Raw genomic sequence first — 13,253 nt, forward strand, 5'->3', positions numbered from 1 at the left:
GGTTTGGAGATGATGAGGTTCTGGGTCCAAGTAATAGTCATTAGTTGACTTCAAGTTGTTTAAAGACTATTTGGTGATGACTAGGGGTGGGCTTTGGGCCAAGGGTACTCCCCCAGATCCTGAAAAGATGCCATCCATTAGGGTCATGAGTAGCACATGGTCGGTTGGTTGACATTTGCGTGTGGGAAAGTTATATGTCACCACCTAGACCAGCCCAGGTAGTGACCAAAACAGCCTCTGACAGATGTAACTGCACCTTGCTAAATGGAGATGGTCCATATGTTCCATGATCATTTTGTAGTTAAATTTTAGTTTCGCAGTGGGCTTTTTTTTTCAGTCTGTGAATAGGTCAGTTTTCATGGCTGTTCCTGTTGTCCAGCTTTTCCTAGCCAAACGCATTGAGAAAAACTTGCTTTAATGTCCGACCAGCCCTTCAGTTCCCTTATTTTTCAACTTTGCCGCAAGTAAAGCCATCACTCCATCTCCTTTCCTGTAGGAAGAATGTGAAAACAGACATGTGGGGTACTTATAAAGGCAGGTGTAGGAATTCCAAAATATTCAGCACCTATGGGCTGGAACTTACTTTGAGTCTCTCGTCCCTTAACCTCACCAACAATGCAGTCAAAATGCAGCTAATCTTGCCATTTCCATCATTGTTACAGAGGAAAACGAGAGCAGTTCAGAGGAATACTCAGCTGTTGCTCCCGGTTATACTAGCCCTCCCCTCCCATTTAGCTACACCACTTTGCACTTTGATTGCTGTTTGCGATGTAAAATTTGAAACCTGTCCATCCATTGTAGGAGAGGCCTTTAACGGTCAGCTGTCATACGGTGCTGATGGTGACGTGTACATTCTCCGTGAAAGAGAGGTGGGAAACTTTGTCAGTGGAGTGCATGCAAACCAATTGCAGTCCAGAAAGTACCAAACGAGCACTGGAGAAGTGTTGCACTCCTGGGCAGAGGGGCCAAGGAAGAAGAGGGAATTCAATTGGAAACAAATTGGAAGCAGTGAATGCACCGTCTCGTGTGGAACGGGTAAGATGTCCCAAATTTAATTATCTGGTAGCCTAACCAAAGTGAGATGAGATCATTTTGCTCTAACGCATCACAAGTTTGATCCAACAAGATTGACTGTTCACTTGCCCAGGGATAAGTGAAGCCATCAGTTGTTGTTGGCTAGCCTCCTTTGCACTGTGAATGAACTTTGCTATCTTCTTCGAGTATTCCATCATGCCATCTGTCTTTCTTTGACCTAAACTTTTAAAACAGTTTACACTACAGAGTAAAAACGCAGAAATATGCAAAGATGAAATGAATATTTTTTCATCTGGGAAATAATTGCATTCCATAAATGAATCATTATTAAATAAGATGATTGAAATTATTTGCATTATTTTCTTGTACTTGGGAATGAGGAGTAAGCACCAGTTAATATTGAACCTGGGCTTGTTTTCAAAAATTTGATATGATCTTACAGATTTCTGAGTGTTGAGCTGAATTGGTTTCTTCCAATTTTCAGCAAATTATTTAATGCATTCATATTTTCTCAAGAACAAACTTTGATATTTGTTTTCAAACAGCACAAAACTTAATTGACCAGCAACATTTTAGCATAGAATGATATGCTGCAAGGGATGGGGAATGTATATATTGCAAAGCCTGAGACATTATAGTTGTGTGGGAATGACTGGATAGACCAAAGTCTTGTCCCATCCATTACTGTTCATCTGTTAACATGTTCATGTTTGAAATCTTATGCAGTTCCCCAAGAATTAAATACTTCTTTTTCTGCAACAAAGCACTTACCAACCACTCCTAGAGTGAAATGTTGAATCATGCACAAAAACAATAAACTGTAATAAGGAAAAACACAGTAGGCCTGGCAGCATCAGTGCAGAGAGCAATAAAGGTTGGAAGGGAATTACGTAACTACCATTCTTAGGGGTGGTTTTATTTGTTTGGTTAATTCCAATGATCCACCTATCCTTCATGATTTTTAAGCAAACCTTCCCACCCATTCCAAACACCTTTGCTTTTCCCTCCACAGATCCTGCCAGACTTGCTGAGCTTTTCTAGCACTTGTTTTTAATGCCATATCTCCCTCATCCACTGTAACTTGCTTGCTTAAAATATATGATAAAACTTATGGATGTATTTTATTAAATGAATGTACATTTAGTTTATAATGATTTCAGCGAGCTTCAGTGTTACCAAAAGTCAAGGTCCAGTCACATCTCATAACAACTAACTTCACATAAATATTTTGAATTTAAACATTATTGGCCTCAAATACTCTATATTTCAAACTAGTGGAAATTACATCCAAACAGTTAGAAAATGTAGACCACCATAACCCTTTAAGATGTTCTACATCCACAATTACAACTGCCTTCCTATGTGTATCACTTTTGTTTTGTCAAAGGGAATCCTCTATGATATTGTTCATGATAAGTTAGAAACCAGAGTCACCCTCTTGCCTGTCTTCATGTTGCTGATTATATAAAGGGGAATTTATTCTGTAATCGATTCCCAGTTTTATGTCCCATTAGCTTAAGCATAGCGGGGAGCTGAGGCTCAAGAATGTGAGAACTCTGAGTACTTGTTCCAAACTTCCTGTTTTCCAGCAGTAAAATTAGAAGTGTTGGCAGAGTCCTGGTATGGTGAGGCTTTCTTAATATTATCATAGCCAACATAATTATTAGGATTTGCACATTTGTAACCTTCTGAAATAGTCAAAGTGTGCGTCTACAGGTGTAACTGAAGTGAGGACTGCAGATGCTGGAGATCAGAGCTGAAAATGTGTTGCTGGAAAAGCGCAGCAGGTCAGGCAGCATCCAAGGAGCAGGAGAATCGACGTTTCGGGCATGAGCCCTTCTTCAGGAATCCTGCTCCTTGGATACTGCCTGACCTGCTGCGCTTGCTGGATGACTAGCCAGCAACATTACTATGATGCCACCATCTCTCTTTCAGTCGGGTACATTTTTTCTTACATTAAGCTATTTTCCTGATCAGCCTGTTCAGAGGTGATATTATACATCTCTGGAGCAGGTGGGTGTTGAACCCAAGGCTCTCAGTTCAGGACATTACCACTGGGCCACAAGAACCCAGCCAATCTTGTTTCAATGAGGATTCAATTAGAATCAGGTGTAGGCCATTTGGCCCTTTAGGCCTCTTGTGCTCTTCAGTAAGATCACAGCTAATCTGATTGTGCCCTTAACTCTACATTCCTGCTTACTCCTGATAACCTTTGATTCCATTGTTAGTCAAGAATCTATTTATATCTGTCTTTAAAAATGGCTCTGTCTTCACCAATCTCCAGGAGAGAAGAGTTCCAAAGATTCATGAATCTGTGAAAGAAATAAAAAGTTCTCATTACTTTCTTCTTAAATGTAAAGATTCTTCTTTTTCAAACTATGTTCCCTAATTCTGGTTTTTCTCTAAAATGGAAACATCCACCTGATTAATTCCTCTCAGGATCTTGGATGTATTTCAGTAAGGTCACTGCTCATTCTTCTAAACACTAATGGATACGGTGTAGCCTGTCCTCATAAGGTAACCCCATCACCGGCCCCCAATCCCAGGTGTCAGTTGAGTAAACCTTCTTTGAACTGCTTCTAATGTGGGCGGCACGGTGGCACAGTGGTTAGCACTGCTGCCTCACAGCACCTGAGACCCTGGTTCAATTCCCGCCTCAGGCGACTGACTGTGTGGAGTTTGCACATTCCCCCCGTGTCTGCGTGGGTTTCCTCCGGGTGCTCCGGTTTCCTCCCACAGTCACAAAGATGTGCAGGTCAGGTGAATTGGCCACACTAAATTGTCCGTAGTGTTAGGTAAGGGGTAAATGTAAATGTAGGGGTATGGGTGGGTTGCGCTTCGGCGGGTCGGTGTGGACTTGTTGGGCCGAAGTGGCGGTTTCCACACTGTAATGTAATCTAATCTAAAAATGTATTTACGTTCATTCTTAAAAAAAAACGACTGCACACAATAGTCTAAATATGTCCTCACCAACACTGTATGGCTATAGCAATGTTTCCCTACTTTTATATTTCATTTCCCTTGCAATGAACAATATATTCTATTTGCCTTCCCGTACACTTCATGTACCTGCAGACTAATTTTATATGATTCACACACCAGCACACACAGAACTCTCAGTTCTTCAGAATTCTGCAATCTTTCTCGATTTAAATAATGTGCTGATTTTCCCTTCCTAACTTAACTGGTTATCCATTCAGGAACTGTCCTCCAGCTCTGCTCTGTTTACTTGAATTCAATGTGAGGCAAACAAAGGACTAGTTGTAATTTAAAGAAAGACTTCTGTTAATGTAGCATCTTTCCGCTTCAAAACATCCTATACCAAAGAGGTAACTTTGATGTATAGTCACTGTTGTATTATACGAAACTTGGCAGTCAATGATGTGCACAGCAAGCTTACACAGGGAGGACTGTAGAAGCTGGAGATCAGAGTCAGTGCTGGAAAAGCACAGCAGGAGAGGAGCAGGAGAATCGACATTTCGGGCATAAGCCCTTCATTCCTGAAACATTGATTCTCCGGCTCCTTGCATGCTGCCTAACCTGCTGCGCTTTTCCAGCACCACACTCTTGACAGCAAGATCACACAGAGAGCAATGTAATGACAACCAGATAATCTGTTTTTGTGATGTTGATGGAGGAATAAATATTGGCCAGAAGACTGATGGTAACTCCCTGGCTCTTCTTAAAGATAACGTACTAAAACCTTTTAATGTTCACTTGAGAGGACAGGTGCAGCCTCAGGTTGATATCTGATCTGAAAGACGGTGCTTTCAGCAGTGCACTACCCCTTCAGTGTTGCACCAAAGTGTTGATCTTTATTTTTCTGCTCAAGTCCAGATCTGAGGAACTTGAATTAATATTTACATAGGAACAGATGTGAGCCTAATCTCAGGAATGTGCTATGGTATGGCGTGATTGAGATGAATTCCATAGGTGTATTTGAGGGGAAGTAGATCAACATATGAAAGAAAACAGCAATAGGATATGTTGATAGGGTGAGATAAAATAGGCTGGGGGGAGGCTCCTGTAGATAATAAACATCAGCGTTGAGCAGCTGGTTTGTCCAAGTGTAATATATATAGTCTGTAGTACGTCTTGATTAGGATTTCAGGTGTACATTGCAGCTAGGATACACCATGTATTGAATGTAGTTAAGCATGGTCATTAATGGCGTAAATTTTCTGATAAACATCAGAACCGCTGTGTCTGATGCTGATCAATCTGCAAACTATCCACTCACCTGGTTAGGTTTAGAAGATCTGGTTGGGTTTAGAAGATCCATCATCTAATGCAGCAAGTCAAAACAACCCTCTCAATACAGAAATACATGCAATTATTTAAGTAAACTACTCTCATAAACATTTAGATATCTGCTTCATGAGATTTCACATGGCAGTGAGAGCAATTCTGGAGTACTGTGTATAGCAGTATCCTCCTTACTTAAGGAAAAATGTAAATGCATTGGAAGCGGGTCAGAAAAGCATTTTAGATTAATCCTAGGAAGGTTGTCTCATGATGAAAGGTCGGACAATTTAGGCTTTTATCCTCTGGAGTTTAGATGAATAAGAGGCAATTTACTTGAAAGATATAAGGTTCTGAGGAATCTTTAACAGGTTAGATGTGGAGAGGATGTTTCCTCTTCTGGGAAAATCTAAAACTAGGGATCACTGTTTATAAGTAAGGCATCACCCCATTTAAGACAGAGATAATGAGAATATTTTCTCTCACAAAAGGTCATGAATCTTTGAAACTCTCTTCCTCAAAAAACAGAAACAGAGTCTTTGAATGTTTTTGTGGTAGAGGTAGATAGATTCTTAATAAGCAAAGGGGTTTAAGGTTATCAAGGGGTAGGCAGCAATGTAGAATAATCAGATCAGTCATGAGCAGATGTTAAATGTCAAGTGGCCTACTCCTGCTCCAAGTTCATATGTTTGGGGATATAGGGGAGACCATTTAGGACTGAGATGAGGAGAAATGTCTTCGCCCAGAGAGTGGTGAGCCTGTAGAATTCTCTGCCACAGGAAGTGGTCAAGGCCAAAATATTGTTTTCAAGAAGGAGTTAGATGTGGTTTTTAGGGCTAAAGGGATCAAAGGGTGTGGAGACAGCTGCAACTGAGGACTGATTTGTATAATCAGCCATGATCATATTGAATGGCAGAGCAGACTCAAAGGGCAGAATGGCCTACTCCTGCTCCTATTTTCGATGGTTCTAAATCTCCTGTGAAATGGTAAACAGAAATTTCTTGTGAAGTAAATGATCTATCATTAAAATAAGCCTACAAGAAGGGGTCGGGTATGGTTCTTTTTGCCAAGGGGATCCAGGCATATGGGAGAAAGCAGGAACTGAGTTTAATGGTCAGCCATGATCATAATGGATGGGCAAGCAGGCTCAAAGGGCAGAATGGTCTACTCCTTCCCCTATTTTCTATGTTTCTATGTTTCAATATTTGTAATTACCACAGCTCAGTGGTGATACTGGGCTTGTTCTTCCAATATTTTGGCTTCACATCATTTTTAGGAAGTTCTCTCCATGGGTCATGGTGATTTTTCTTATGGATCCCGGTTGCTCATCTCATTACTTGTACATGCAGGATTCATGGCGCCCTTCTCACTGAATCACCCCTGTACAGTGTTGACAACCAAAACAAGCTTTCTGGTTTTCTGCCTGTGCTAAGAAGCAAGTCAAGGCAGAGACACTACAAGCATCCAAATACGTGCAACCTGTATGTGTGCTAAGGAAACAAGCAAAGAGCCCTGAGATGCATCTTTTGCAGATGTATAGCATGGTTGTGTGCTCCTGCATCCAGAGTACTCAGCAGTAGTGTTGTCATTTTTGTCATACTTTCCCAAATTTCCCAATCAAGAGCTGTGAAAATTCTGCCAATTCTCACCCTTGAGACAGAAGATCATTGTTATCTAGCTCACTACTGATTATGGGACTTTGCCATGCACAATTTGGACTCTGTATTTCCCTGTTTCACAACTGTGGCTTCATCTCAATTAACTCCGAAGCACTTTGCAACATTCTAATATCATGGAAGGTGCTATATAAATGCAGTTACTTTTTTAACTATCTCTTAATTAGCTATATATTGGCAAGTGTCATCTTCACTGCAAATAATTACTTGAGGAGACTGCCTTGAGAATTTAGTTTAATATTTTACTAATAAGTAACACAGGTTTAAATATGTTTACTGTTAGTGATATCTTTGAGGTGAACCCTCCGCCACAAATAGTATTTTTGGATAATGCCCTCACCTTAGATTAGTAAAGCAGATGGACAAATGTCGGTCTTTCTTTAGTTATGAAATTGCAATATATGGGCAATAAATTGCCTTCCTGTCTGCGACAGCTAATCAAAACCAAACTGGATTGCCTTATGTGAGCACATGTTCCATATTTCTTGTATCATTGTACATGTTCTCCTCATTGAATCCTTCCTACATTCCTTGGCCCATCCACTAAATTTGCCCAGATTTCTTTTTTGCCAACTCCCCTCCATACATCTCTCATACACATAGCTAGCTGTCATCAGCAAAATTTTACCACATTACAAGACAGATCTCCTTTGCGTGAGTAGTGTGAATAGTGCAGGATCCACAATAGACCCCTTTGGAGTTGTGGTCACTGCTCCTTTTGAATTTCTTTTTTTCCATTATCACTCTCTACACCCCCACCATTTGTCTTTTGCTTTCATCCATCTGGCTAATTTGTCACTAATTCCCTCAGTTTATTTTCTTGAAAGACTTCACCAGCGCAGTTTTATCAAATGACTTCTGAAAATCAAAGTAACTTATCTCGGTTGGATATTCTGTGTCACTTTTTTTTAAACTGGTGTGTTTGCCCATTATTTTAAACCAGCTAAAAACTGGGGTAGCACAGTGGCTCAGTGGTTAGTGCTGCTGCCTCACAGCGCCAGGGACCTGTGTTCGAATCCATCTTGGGGTGACTGTCTGTGTGGAGTTTGCATGTTCTCCCTGTATCTGTGTGGGATTCTGCTGGATGTTTCGGTTCCCTCCACAGTCCAAAGGTGTGCAGGTTAGGTGGTTTGACCATGCTAAATTGTCCAGAGTGTCTAGGGATATACAGGGTAGATGGATTAGCCATGGGAATTGCAAGGGTCTGGATGGGATGCTCTTCGGAAGGTCAGTGTGAACTGAATGGGCTGAATGGCCAGCTTCCACGCTGTAAGGATTCTATGATCAAACGTGTGGAGGAAAGATTCCAAATCAATACATTCAGAATGCAGATGCTGATGTGCTATTTGAGGAGACAATAAGAATGATATTGACAATCAGTGCCTGGGAATTGAAGTGAATCCCAATTGGATCATCTTTGAAGAAACGACTGACAAACAATCTGCTCTTTTAGATTCCCATATAGTAGTAAAGGTGAAAATTATCCTTGGTGTCTTTCTATGTTGCTAGAGCACAGAAAAACCCTACTGTAGGGCTACTTCTGTTGCCGAGCTGGAACCACCTTGAGTATAGAGCAGTCAAACTCCTGATGAAGGGCTTTTGCCCGAAACATCGATTTTCCTGCTCTTCAGATGCTGCCTGACCTGCTGTGCTTTTCCGGCACCACTGATCTAAACTCTGGTTTCCAGTAATCTGCAGTCCTCACTTTTGCCCTATAGAAAAGTCATAACTATCTCTGGCATCTCCAAACCGCCACGTCAGAGACAATGTAGTGAAAGACAACTCTGAGCACTTATTAAACATAGCTTTGGCATGCAGTCTGCAAGGCCAGAATTTTGTGGAATAGTTGTGCCAAACTAATCAAATGCCATCGCAGCGAAAAAAATCCCTGTAATAAAGCACAGGTTGAGTGCATCGCTTTTATAAGTAGGATCAATAGGCACTCTATAATACAAGATATAATTTTACATTTTCAGGTGACTGTCTTTCATACTGTGCATCCTTCGCATTTTCTGGAACAATGTACCTGGTCACACAGTGCCAGAAAAGCAGCCAGTGCTTTTTAATAACTGGTGATCTCTCTGCTTTCCCCGTGCTCTAATAAATCATTGCAAAATACCTGACAGATAGATGACCCACAAAAGAATAATGGCACTGTTTGTATTTGGTCCTCAAAGCATAATGCTTTACATAGCACATGCAACATTTGCTGAAATTCGAAAGGAATGCTCAAAGGGTGGACACGGGGTTAACGACTCTTAAAGCAAGAAGTGTAGCAATTTTAACAGAACTAACATGTTAAGAGTACCAGATAGAAAATGTCATCCCCCATACCAAAATGTCGTTCAGATGAGACTTTAAACCAATATTTCCCTGCCTTCTCAGGTAGACTCAAAGGATCACATGGCACTTTTAGACGAGTTTCTCTGCCCAATGTTTATCCCCAAAATGCAAGACAGACCTATGTTGACTACCCAGGATGCCATCATAAATCTCTTGATTATTACAGCTTCCATCATTCTGTCAGCTGTAGCTCCATTGGTAGCGAAGGTAGCATGTTCTAAGTCTCCCTCCAGAAATTTAACACAAGAAGTCAGCAGCACAGAGGGAGTGCAGCACAAAGGGAATGCTGCACTAAGGGAATGCAGCAGGAAGTTCAGCACTGTCTGGGAGTATAGAAGGGGAAGAGAGCAGCATTGTGGGAGTGCTGCACTCTCACAGGTGCCATCTTTCAGATGAGATCAAACTGAGAACATCTCTGAGGTGGACATAAAAGATTCTTTGGCACTCCTTTGTAAAAACAGCAGGGGAGTTATTCCAAGTGTCCTGACTAATATTCATCCTCCAATCACTAAAAGAACAAACTATCTACTCATGACCATATTGCTCTTTGTAAATCCTTGCTGTGTACAGATTGGCTGCACATTTTCTATATATTGTAACAGTGACCACAGTTCAAAAGTTCTTCATTCTTTGTATCGTGTTTTGGGATACCCTGCGGGTTTCAAGGGCACTAGTTAAATGCAAGTATTTCTTAATGATCAAAAAGTAGTTTTAATGTATAACTAAATTCTTACATATAACCTAACCCAACCATAAATGGAAAGTTGCAATTCTATTAAATAATTATATTAACAGATTCCTATTAATATTTTTAACTTGTGAACGTAACTATGCAGTATCTAATTGGTTGCACTTTAGATAACTTATTCATTCTGACTATATAGGAACGACCTGACTGTGAACATGAATTGCACACTGAAAGCAACTCCAACCTGATGCAATATTTCACATGAAGTTCATCTTAAGGTCTGCAAACTGAAACTGGACAAATATTCTGGGGAACCATTAGCAAAGCAGCACTTCCGACATTATATCACTGTATAACTGTCCGCAGTGTACATCAATGTGCATTAGCTGAGCTGTACATCAACGAACAATTTCCCCAGTAAAAACAAAATCTTTCCTTTTATACTGATTTGTGCAAATTAACAAGTCTGGAGAAAGTGGAACTGACCCAGCTGTGACTTTTTATGAAATGGCAAAATCCTAACCGGTGGGTCACACAATATTGAATAAACTGGAGCAGTGCAAAAAGAAAGACACTGTATTTCAGTGACCTGAGGATTGAGCACATATACATTACAGTGAATGCATTGAGCGGTGATCAGTGCAGCATGACTCACACTTCCTACTCTGTAATAACAAGCCCATTACATGTGACAGTTCAGAGTTAGCCTATATTTTAAACCAAGGAGTTCAGCACAGTATGTTAGATGGCAACAACATTATTACCTACTTCCACTGATCAGATATGACTCCACATTAAATGAGCAACCCATTATCTTTGCATGTAGCAGTTCATTTTACACAAGTTCAGATTGTCACTAGAGAGCTTCATGATAATACGTTAGAAATCTGGGCATGTAGTACTCTTGATTTTCCATCCATCAAAACTGATGCTCAGAAAATCAGAGTAAGTACAGTTGAATGCCCATTTTATGCTCTATCATAGATTTGTAAATCGTGCAGCAACAAGAGTTGATCATTCAGCACCTCAAGCTTGTACCATCATTTATTATCTTAACTCATTTTGCCTGCCTTGGCTCCATAACTCTTAACACTGTTAACTGACCAAAGGTACCTGATTAAAATATAAAGTTCTCTGAAATTTGGGTTCTCTGGAAATTCCATCATAACATTGGTACATTGTCTTCAGTGCAACTGACCCTAGTCTTAGGGTGGCTCAATGTTTAGCACTGCTGCCTCACAGCACCGGGGATTCAGATTCGATTCTACCTTTGGGTGACTGTCTGTGTGGAGTTTGCACATTCTCCCTATGTCTGTGTGGGTTTCCTCTAGGTGCTCTGGTTTCCTCCCACAATCCAAAGATGTGCAGGTTAGGTGGATTGACCACGCTAAATTGCCCCATAGTGTCAGGGATGTGCAGGCCAGGTGGATTGAATGTGGGGTTATAGGGACACGATGGGTGCTTTTTGGAGGGTCAGTGCAGACCCGATGAGCTGAATGGTCCCCATCTACACAATAGGATTCTAATGCAATATCCTTACATTGTGAAACTTGAAAAGGTTCAGAAAAGATTTGCAAGGATGTTGCCAGGAGTTGGAGGATTTGAGCTATGGGGAGAGGCTGAACAGACTGGGGCTGTTTTTCCTGGAGCCTTGGAGGCTGAGGGGTGACCTTATAGAGGTTTATAAAATCATTAGAGGCATGGATAGGGTAAATAGACAAGGTCTTTTCCCTGCGATGGGGGAGTCCAGAACTAAAGGGCATAGGTTTAGGGTGAGAAGGGAAAGATTTAAAAGGGAACTAAGAGGCAACATTTTCATGCAGAGGTGGTGCTTGTATGGAATTACAACATTTAAAAGGCATCTGGATGGCTATATGAATAGGAAGGGTTTGGAGGGATATGGGACAAATGCTGGCAAATGGGACTGGATTTGTTTAGGATATCAGATCGGTGTGGATGAGTTGGACCGAAGGATCTGTTTCCATGCTGTATATCTGTCTGACTCTGTTTTGTTGGTCATTTAATTAACACAATTGTATACTAAATGTTTGAGGTAGTGAATTCCTTCCATTAATAATAAATGTCTTCTCTTCCTTTTTAGGAAGCCGTGCACTTATTTTCAAGTGTGTTAACAGGAATACACATGAAGAAGTATCTGAAAACCTGTGTGAGATAGCAATGAGGCCAACACCAGATGAAGAAGCCTGCAATATCCAGCCATGCCCAGCCTAGTATGTTCACTGAGAATAGCTTTATCACACACACACACCTTCATGTTTAAATAGAACATTTCATAAACCTGAAACAGTCAGTGTGCAGTCCCTGCAGTAATGGATGCAGTTTGGATACAGGCCAACCAGGGGCCAACAGAAACAGAAACTTAATCAAAGCCTAAGAAGCTATGAAATTGTGCTGTAATAACAAGTAACCACTGGAGATTGAGCACATTTAATAAAAGAAACGCCTCCAGAAGCTGTGTTTTCTGGTTCAGTATATTACAAACACTGCTGTATATTGGCACGAGCAAATGTCAATGAGCATGAAATGTCTTTGGTATTCACTCATAAGAAGTGGGCATTGAGAGTTAGGCCAGCATTTATCGCTCATCCCTTATTGCCTGTGCAAAAGTGGTGCTGAGCTAAAACTCTGCAGTCTGTGTGTTACATTTTGCAATGTTCTGATGTTTTAATGAGGATGTTTTATCTTCAAGGTGAGAATTGTTAGAGCACATTGTATGTGTGTACATGGTATGTGTATACATATTGGCACTTCCAACAAGGTCACAGGCTAGGGACAGAATTAAAGCTGCGTATCATGTGACCCCAGTAAAATACTTTATCCCTAGCCACTGATTTGCTGATTGTAAAGTTTCCATTTCCCACACTGGCCATAATCTGAAATGAATATAGTTTGGAGGCACATTTCCTCCTGCAATTTTTATGTATTTTTTTTAATGAAAATCAGGAACAAAATCTCCGATTTATCCAAAATCCAATTAACACTTTTTTTTGTTCATAAAAAAGTTTTAAATGAGCTGCCTTGTAGTTTCCATCTCTGTGCATTGTTTGTATCACTCAGCAGGTCTCACTGAAAAAGCACCAGGAACGAGAGAAGGCTCCTTCCTCCACTTTGAAAAATGCAGGTTGTGTGAATGTTCTGCACACCCTGGGGGTGGATTCCCACTGGCTTTTCCCCATCATCTACAGTAATTTCAGTCGAAGAGCTGCTGAAAAGCATGAAAACTAGCATAAATAATGGCTGAGTAGGAG

General features: G+C 40.7%; 1 protein-coding gene across 1 annotated transcript in view; it reads left to right on the plus strand.

Moving 5' to 3' along the window:
• Positions 1-13,253, plus strand: part of LOC122539433 (thrombospondin type-1 domain-containing protein 4) — a 155,481-nt gene that overhangs the window by 108,923 nt on the left and 33,305 nt on the right. Inside the window, exons 5-6 of the mRNA XM_087980011.1 lie at positions 802-1,035; positions 12,086-12,215. Coding sequence (XP_087836137.1) covers positions 802-1,035; positions 12,086-12,215 — 364 coding nt within the window. The remainder of the gene's footprint in view (positions 1-801; positions 1,036-12,085; positions 12,216-13,253) is intronic.

Source organism: Chiloscyllium plagiosum, unplaced genomic scaffold (genome assembly GCF_037043375.1).
Source record: "Chiloscyllium plagiosum isolate Xiang-an unplaced genomic scaffold, Cpla_swu_hap1 HiC_scaffold_36, whole genome shotgun sequence".
In the NCBI taxonomy this organism is placed as follows: Eukaryota; Metazoa; Chordata; class Chondrichthyes; order Orectolobiformes; family Hemiscylliidae; genus Chiloscyllium; species Chiloscyllium plagiosum.